The 8,523-nt window shown below is 37.0% G+C and overlaps 1 protein-coding gene across 3 annotated transcripts; it reads left to right on the top strand.

Moving 5' to 3' along the window:
* Positions 1–249: 249 nt before the first annotated feature.
* LOC114725719 (nitrate regulatory gene2 protein) lies at positions 250–5,957 on the top strand. 3 transcript variants are annotated; one of them, XR_003738438.1, is made up of 5 exons: positions 250–1,789; positions 2,052–2,269; positions 2,866–3,089; positions 4,143–5,545; positions 5,627–5,957. XR_003738438.1 is itself a non-coding variant. In XM_028912270.1 (4 exons), the coding sequence occupies exons 1-4, from the start codon at positions 505–507 to the stop codon at positions 4,882–4,884; spliced, it is 2,466 nt and encodes an 821-aa protein (XP_028768103.1). In that variant the 5' UTR covers positions 250–504; the 3' UTR covers positions 4,885–5,957. The 3 variants fall into 3 exon arrangements, 2 of the variants coding, with proteins under 2 accessions (XP_028768103.1, XP_028768102.1); XM_028912270.1 differs by having other exon boundaries at positions 2,055–2,269; positions 4,143–5,957; XM_028912269.1 differs by having other exon boundaries at positions 4,143–5,957.
* The last annotated feature ends 2,566 nt before the right edge of the window (positions 5,958–8,523 follow it).

Here is an 8,523-nt window from a genome sequence, read left to right as displayed (position 1 = left end):
AGAGCGTTATGCGGGAACTGGACCGGGAAAATCGGTTATGCAAAAGAAATATACAGAGAATCCGAAAAGAAAAAGGGCGGAAAATGAATCGTAAATAATGAGAGCCTGGATTGGCAAAAAAGAAAAGAAAAGGAAAGAGAGGGACTAGAAACTTAACGCACCCAGTGAGACATTGATAGGCATTACCACCAGTGGCCGCAAGCAAATCATTTACACCGACGCACTCTCTCTCCCCCCCCCCCCCCCCCAGTCACAGTGCGTTCCATCTCTCTCTTTCTTTTCTGCTACAATCCAGTACAAGCCGACGACGGACTCCGCGCTGGCAAAAGATTCCCCTGCTTTTCCCCCCCGCTCCCTCTTCTCTTCCCCTGCCTAACAAACCCTAAGACACTAATCTAATTTCTGCTCCCAATCACCATCCCCGCCATGCTTCCTGTTTTTCTCCCACTCCTTCCCATCCCCCTCTTTCGTTAATTCTTTTTTCTTTTTTTCTCTTTCTTACTGATGGGCTGCGCCAGCTCCAAGCTCGACGATCTCCCTGCCGTCTCTCTCTGCCGCCAGCGCTGTTCCTTCCTCGACGAAGCTATTCACCAGCGCTATGCTCTTTCCGCCGCTCACATGGCCTATATTAGCTCCCTTCAATCTATTGGCCATTCCTTGCATCGTTTTATTCATGTGGATTTCCCTACTTCCTCTTCTCCTCCCTCATCCCCCGAGCTAAATCTTCCTCCTTCCAAGAAGGTCGATTCTGTGGTTACTGCTGCTGGTAAGCAAGTGGATACTTCTTCTCCTTCGCCCCCTCACCTCTCCCATTCCAATTCTGGATCTCATCTCCACTTCCAGTCCGATTCTGATGAAGACGAAGACGACCATGAATTGGGTTCCCTTCATCATTCCGGTCATTCCTCCCCCTTACATGCCCATCCTGACCATCCCCCGATCAATTACATCAACCATTCAGATCGCCCGGGTCTTGCTTCCTTTCCTGGCCAAGGTTATATGCATATGAATTTCATGAAGAATAAACCCACGCCTTCCGTGGTGTTTGAGCAGAAGCCTATCAGCCCCGAGACTGTTTATATGGGCGAATCTTCATCTTCCTCTTACCCTTATCCGCACCCCAGTATGCATCCTAATTTTTATCCCCACGATGGATATCCGACTTATGCCGGTGGGGGTAATGGGTATTTTGCTTCCCCTCCTCCTTATGGGTCTTCCTTGTCGCAGCCGGCTGCTTCCACATCCAAGCCACCACCTCCGCCATCACCGCCAAGGCCTTCAACTTGGGATTTTCTCAACTTTTTTGATAATGATGATAGATACTATAATCAGTACACTCCTAGTCGGGACTCAAAGGAAGTGAGAGAGGAAGAGGGCATTCCTGATTTGGAAGACGAGGATTACCAACACGAAGTCGTTAAAGAAGTGCATGGGGATCAAAAGTTCGTGGATGGGGGTGCTGGAAATCATTCGAAGCCCTCAGAAAACGACGAAGTTGACAGGACAGAGGCTTCAGTTTACCAGAACAGGCCGAGTGTTTCGATGGAGAATGATGGGGTGGAATATGAGGTGCATGTGGTAGATAAGAAAGTCGTTGATGGCGACGAGAGGTCTAAGGAGCGGGGTGGAGGTGCTGCATTCCGAGGCCGCAGTGGCACACGGGATGCATTTGAAGTAGCCAGAGAGATTGAGGTTCAGTTCCGGAGGGCATCTGAGTCGGGCACCGAGATTGCAAAGATGCTTGAGGCGGGGAAGCTTCCTTACAATAAAAAGTATGGCGCTTATCAAGGTTAGAGATTTGATTCTCTTCCGCAAGTCCACTAAGTCTAGCTTATTTTCAGTTTCTCTGTTTCGCTTATCCTTAATTATTATCGTGCTTTGATCTTTGGATGTTCGTGTAAATTCTGTGAGCTGTCATGCCTAGATTTGTGCCTGACAACACAGGTCGATGGATTCATTTGTTCAAATTTATGACTTGAATTTTATTTTATTGCTGACTTGAAACTCTTTTTCCGGCCCCTGGATCATGCGTGCAACCGAACTTGATAAAGCAGCTTCTTCCAAGATGTTGCATGCAGTTGCTCCCTCATTGTCCATGGTGGCTTCGCAACCTTCTACTTCTAAAAGTGCTGAATCTACATCCGCCATTGACAAGGCTGGTCCTAGTAACTTGGATTTTGATGGCGATATAATGATGCGATCACGCAATCTTTCTTCTACATTGCAGAAGCTTTATCTTTGGGAGAAGAAACTCTATGATGAAGTCAAGGTATGTGATATCTGGTTCATAGTTTATTTTTATCTTTGTCTTAATTTAATTTATAAATATTTTCTTTAACTTTGTATGACATATTGGTTCTATTTGTTTTAGTTTAATTTTCTAGTAGGTTTGTACCTAAGCTGGAAATACGTATATTCGTCCGTGCGTGTTTAGGGACCAACGAAGGGGTAATAATTTTGAGCTCTAATAATTTCGTTGATATGAACACCAAACTTGGGTGGGATGAAATTCATGGCCCGTTGTTCTGTAATTGTGTCTGCCCTTGTGTTACCTGCAAATGAAGACAATTAGAAGAACGCCTCTTTTATGTCTTAAAGTCCATGATTTTCTCTAGATAGATTTTATGTCAGTATTTTTGTGTTGTTTCTGATGGACGTGGACCTTCAATTTACCAATCAGATTTAATTTGCATTCAATCCCCCTATCAGATTATTTAACTTCGTGGTGTAGTGTAATATGTATTGTACCTGTGCTTTCATCTGATTTCTTATGACCACTTTCTGCGGCAATATACTGAAATGTACTATTGTTAATCATTGCTTGTATTTTCTAAGGGTGTTCTTTTAATGCTTATGTCTTTGCAGGCTGAGGAAAAGATGCGGGTCATGCATGATAAGAAGTGTCGTAAGCTGAAGCGTATGGATGAAAGGGGTGCTGATTTTCACAAAGTTGACTCAACTCAAACGTTAGTAAGGAGTCTGTCCGCAAAAATAAGAATGGCAATTCAGGTTGTTGATCGGATTTCTATGACGATAAACAAGATCAGGGATGAAGAGCTGTGGCCTCAGCTGAATGAATTAATCCATGGGTATGTGAAGTTATGAGCTTCTTGTCCTGTTGTTTATATGGTTTATTGTTGTCTCTATTGGTGGTTGGCTATCTGGTATTTTTTGAGCCTTGAAAAATTTTTCTGGGTGGAGTTAGGGGGCAACTTTTTAGAAATTTGACTTGGATTGGTAAATGACTATATGTTGGGAGTAATTTCTTCTCATAATTTGAACTGATGTCGGTTGTCATATTTTTTTCATCCCTTTCCTTATTATAACGTCAATGGAAACTGCTTGATTGTCATAACACATGATTCACATTTTGACCAGATAATATGACTCCTAATTTGGGGCAATAAGAGTAGAACAATGAGATTATTGCTGCATTCTAGGTGGTGAACTTTTGCCATGGGTGCTAATGGAGTTGTTAAACAAGGTTGCATTAAATGATCTCTGATGGAAGCAAGTCTCTGGTTTATCCATCATTATTTCTTATAAATTTTCACTGGACTTGTTACTACCTCTAATGAAGGTCCACAACCCCATTTTATTTTCTGTTCTACATACTGTATTAGCCCGTCCAAATTTCTTTGTATGTTCAGTTGGACAAAGAAACTTATCCTTCATTCCTTTGTAAGGAAATGGTTTGAACCCTGAAGAAATTAGTCTAGAAATGGCTTTACCTGGAGCTCGTTAAGAAAAGTTTGGATATTAAGGTGTTATCCAGAATGATTAGATGGGTTTATCAAGAATGTGGCACTTAATATGACTGGGGACTTATTGTTTGATATTGTACTGTGGATATTTTTACAACTTAAGGGGCGGCTTTTATTTATTTATTTATTTTTTGGGGTGGGTGGTTTGGCAATTATCCCTCTGTATTGAATGACAACACTACCAGGTTGATCACCATACAAGGAAGCAAGACAGAGGCAGTGATTGTGCTACTTAATTGGGAATCAGTGTTTATCAGAGTGATTATAAATAAGTTGCTGCATGCTCATGTTGTCATGTAGTCATTAAGTTTCGGATTTTTTTTTATCTACACATTTCACTGTTTGTTGATGAAATACGTTTACATTCTTCTTAATCAGGTTGACAAGGATGTGGAAATCCATGCTTGAGTGCCACCGTAATCAGTGTGAAGCAATTAGAGAAGCCAGAATATTGGGTTCCATTCGATCCAGAAAGAAGAATGGTGATGGTCATCTTTTAGCCACAAAGGAGCTTGAACAAGAACTTATCAATTGGACTTTCCAATTTTCTAGCTGGGTTAGCGCCCAGAAGGGTTATGTTAGAGCATTGAATAATTGGCTTCTAAGGTGTCTCCTATATGAGCCTGAAGAAACACCTGATGGCATAGTCCCCTTCTCCCCCAGTAGAATCGGTGCTCCTCCTATATTTGTAATCTGTAATCAGTGGTCCCAAGCATTAGAGAGAATATCTGAAAAAGAAGTGGTTGATTCAATGCGTGTGTTGACCATGAGTGTGCTTCAGATATGGGAACAAGATAGGCTAGAAATGCACCAGCAGTTGATGGTTAACAAGGATCTTGAGAGAAAAGTCAAACATTTAGATAAAGATGATCAGAGGATACAGAAGCAAATTCAAGCATTAGAGCGGCAAATGGTTCTGGCATCCGGTGACGGTAAGGGTCTCTCAGTTTCCGAAAATATTATATATCAGAGTGATAAAAGCAGCAGTCTACAGGCTAGCTTGCAGCGCATTTTTGAGGCCATGGAGAGATTTACTGAGAACTCTGTGAGAGCATATGAGGAGTTAATACAAAGAAGTGTAGAGGAAAGCGCTGCTGGGGAGCATGGAACAGTTTCGTAGGGTGGCATGGTTTGATGGAATTTGGAACTACATCTGTTATCAGGGATAGAATCGTGTTGACTTCCCGCTAATAGCTTTCCTCTACAAGAACATATATTTGGGATGGGGACAGGTTTGGTATGAAGTTCACTTATTTCAGCAATACAGTTATTGCCAGGTGATGGAAAGTGTCCACTGTCTACTTACATTTAGATACTGGGACAATGAAATTGGATATCGGCATAACATAGTGAAGAGACAGAGGGAAGGACCGAACGGAGAGCATTCAAGGAAAACAGGCAAAGCGCAGCACGTGAAGTGACCGGGAGGTAGGGACTGGAGGGAATCTTCCGGGGGAAGCTGAGCTGTCTGCCTGAGCTACAGAGCTGTGGCAACGCCTACCCTGTGTCTGAATTTTTGATGTTGCTTGTTGAAGGGTAAAAAGCCCAAAAGGGGTAGAAGTTTGCATGGAAGACTGAGGAGTTTTAACGTCCTTTACGAAATTGGCGGTGTTCAGGTTTTGTGATGGCAGAGTGGGATCGGGACATGTCGTCCAAACGAGAAACCCAATGAGCATGCAGTGGGCCAAAATTAAACGAGCGATTCTAGGAGAAGTCTGATGCCTGATGAACATGGCCGACTCGGGCCTACTTGGAGTGACGCAAGTCGCCAGAGTTTCTAGGTGATAAGTATTTAACTATTTATTTTTACTTTGTATGAGTATGTTGCTTCCATAAAATATTCACCGACTTAAATTGTACAGATTGCCCTTGGACACCCGTTCCGGATAGTGAATAAAGATGTCTGAGACGCGGGGCATTTTTGGACTTTCACTTTATGGAAGACGGATATCTAGACTTTCAAACAGATTTTTTATTATTATTGTTGTTGATTAGATGGTTTGAGGCATGTCATTGTTCCAGATTTTTATATATATTTATTAATTATATTGAATGGCAGTGGAAACAGATTTAAATGGTTAATTGGTTGTAGGCTGATGAGTGGAGAAATCTGGTCTTCTGCCCATTATACTCTTTTGATATTGTAAGTTATTTTCAATACGTTTTATATAGGCCAAGTAAGATTTTAAATTTTATTGACTTGTTTATAATTTAACAATTTTTTTAACTTTATTCTTGTTGAATGTACATTATATTTTATATAAATAAAGTTAATATGATGGTAAAATTATAGATCTATATAAAAAATTTCTCTCACTACTTTATAAATAGGACTGAAAAATGTGTTATCTCTCTTTTTTATAAATAGGACTAGAGGAGCAGTAACGCATAGATTTAATTTCTTTTAAAACTAGAAAAATTTTTCCTATTTGATTCATGAATTAGAATATTTAATTAAATTTTAAATTATAATAAATTATATTATTTAAGATAGTTTAAGATTCATTTCTTATAGATGTGTGATTTTTTTTTATTTATTCAAATGAGATTTGTATTGGAGATTCAAAAATTGGGAAGAACGTATAAAAATTTAAAATTAATTCTTTATTTCTCCATTCAAATTTTCAATTGATATACTATTTAATTATGATATTTTTTATTTAATTTAATATACTGAAATTCTAATTAAGATATTCAAATTCAAAATTAATTATTAATTTTTTCATTTCAGTTTTCAATTGAAATCTTTTTTAATAATGATGCTCTTCTTTTAATTCAATATACAAACATTCTCATTAAAATATTATTTAAATCTTATTAATTAAATTTATTTGAATGACATAATGTTATACCTGACTTGTTTTAAATGAATTGGCTATTATAGCTTTTTAAGAATATAGTTGATTGATTGATAGTTGATAGTTGATTATTGTTAACCCGTCATTTATTTATGTCTTTTTTTCCCATGGCCTCTAATGCCTTTTTAAAATGTCTCAGATTTCCAAGTATTTCTTGAGTTTTTTTTATTTTGATTATTGGATTCAGTTTTATTTTTTTAAAAAAATAAAAAATTAAAAGTATATTATCCTATACTATTACTTATTTTGCGTATGATATAATGATAAAAAGAAATAAAAAATATTTAAGAAATTGGGATGATGAAAAAAGAATGAGGGGTAGAATGATGGAGACTCCGAGTCAGGCTCACTTAGCAGCGAGCAGCGACAACAATGCGCTCCGCGGAGGATAGCTGAGATTGCAAATGGGGAACTTCCTCTCCATCACTCGCTCACACTGTCTTCTTCTCAACGCCTTCATCGCATCTTCTCTCTTTTTTCCTTTTGAATTATGGATGTTTTGCTCTTTCAGTCTTTTGACGTTCTAAATCTTTCATTTCGTCAATAGATTATACACAATAAAATAAAAACTATATCAACTATTCATTATTTTTTGGAAATGTGTTTAAACCCCACTTACATTATTTTATCCAAAAAAACTTTTCAGCATACCAACAGGGCCTACGAGTATTATTAGTAATGGAATGCGCAAATGGGTGTCTATCCCCCCATGAATTCATTGCCTTCAGATTTTCACTTCAAGATGTAGCATCAACTCCAAGTATCGTGCCCTGCTTATATTTTTTTTAAAAAAAAGATTATTATAACTTATGGATAATATAATTTCATGTAGATTTTATATTATAGTATATAGATAATCACTAGAGTAAATGTAACCCCACCACATCTTGTGTGCTTATCTATCAAATTGAAAGAAATTTGCACATCCCTTTGCTCCCTCACAAGACATTGTTGTTTCATAGAGTATATTCTTTTTTAAAATTGAAACTGAGAATACTATATTATCGTTCATTATTCTCTACTTCGTAAAGTCGTATTTCAAACTCTTGAATTTGCATTAAAAAGTGACTTTGTAATGCTCCGTTTGGATAGGAAAAAAAGTTGGGAGGAAAGAAAATAGAAGGAGAGAAAACAGAGAGAAAAGAAAACTGGAGAGAAAACCTTTCTGTTTGAATGGACGAGAGAAAATAAGAAGGAAAGAAAATAACTAAATATATGAATGACTAAAATACCCTTATTCTTATATCAAAATATATCATGTTATGAATTCACCAAAAAAAAAAAATCATGTTATGAATTAAATTAAATATCATAATAGAAAAATCATATTAGTGTTAATATCATTAAATAATTTAAAATCAAATTATTTGATAAAAATTTATTACCATGTGATTATATTGTAAAAACCAAATAATTTAGTAAAAAAATTCTTTTTAAAGGTGAAAATTAAAAAAAAGGATAGTTTTTTTAAAATCAAACATAATAAAATGATATAAATAAATTACGTATTATTTAAGATTATTAATAAATAGTGAAAATTTAATATAAAAGTTGAAAGAGATGTATATATTAATTTGTGCGAATTTCTTGCATTGTTCTTTGAATGTGAAAGAATGTTCATGTGTAGCTTTTGATTTTGGCCACAATATAATGAGATAATTTTGTTGAATTATGAAGTAGTCATAAGTAAAATTAAAAAGAAAAACTTGCATTAAATTTGAGAATGACATATGGGAATATGAGTTTTCTTCTCATTTTCTCTCCATATGTGGAGAGAAAAGTTGGAGAGAAAATAAAGTGGATCCCACATCCCATTTTCTCTCTTACTTTTTCTTCTTCTCACTTTTCTCCTCTCATCTAAACAGAGGAAAACCAATTTCTTTTCCTATTTTCTTCCTTCA

Source organism: Neltuma alba, unplaced genomic scaffold, assembly GCF_004799145.2.
Source record: "Neltuma alba isolate B1F8T4 unplaced genomic scaffold, ASM479914v2 tig00012263_pilon, whole genome shotgun sequence".
Classification (NCBI taxonomy): Eukaryota; Viridiplantae; Streptophyta; class Magnoliopsida; order Fabales; family Fabaceae; genus Neltuma; species Neltuma alba.
The sequence above is the reverse complement of the archived record's forward strand: the minus strand, read 5'-3'. Positions and strand labels throughout refer to the sequence as shown.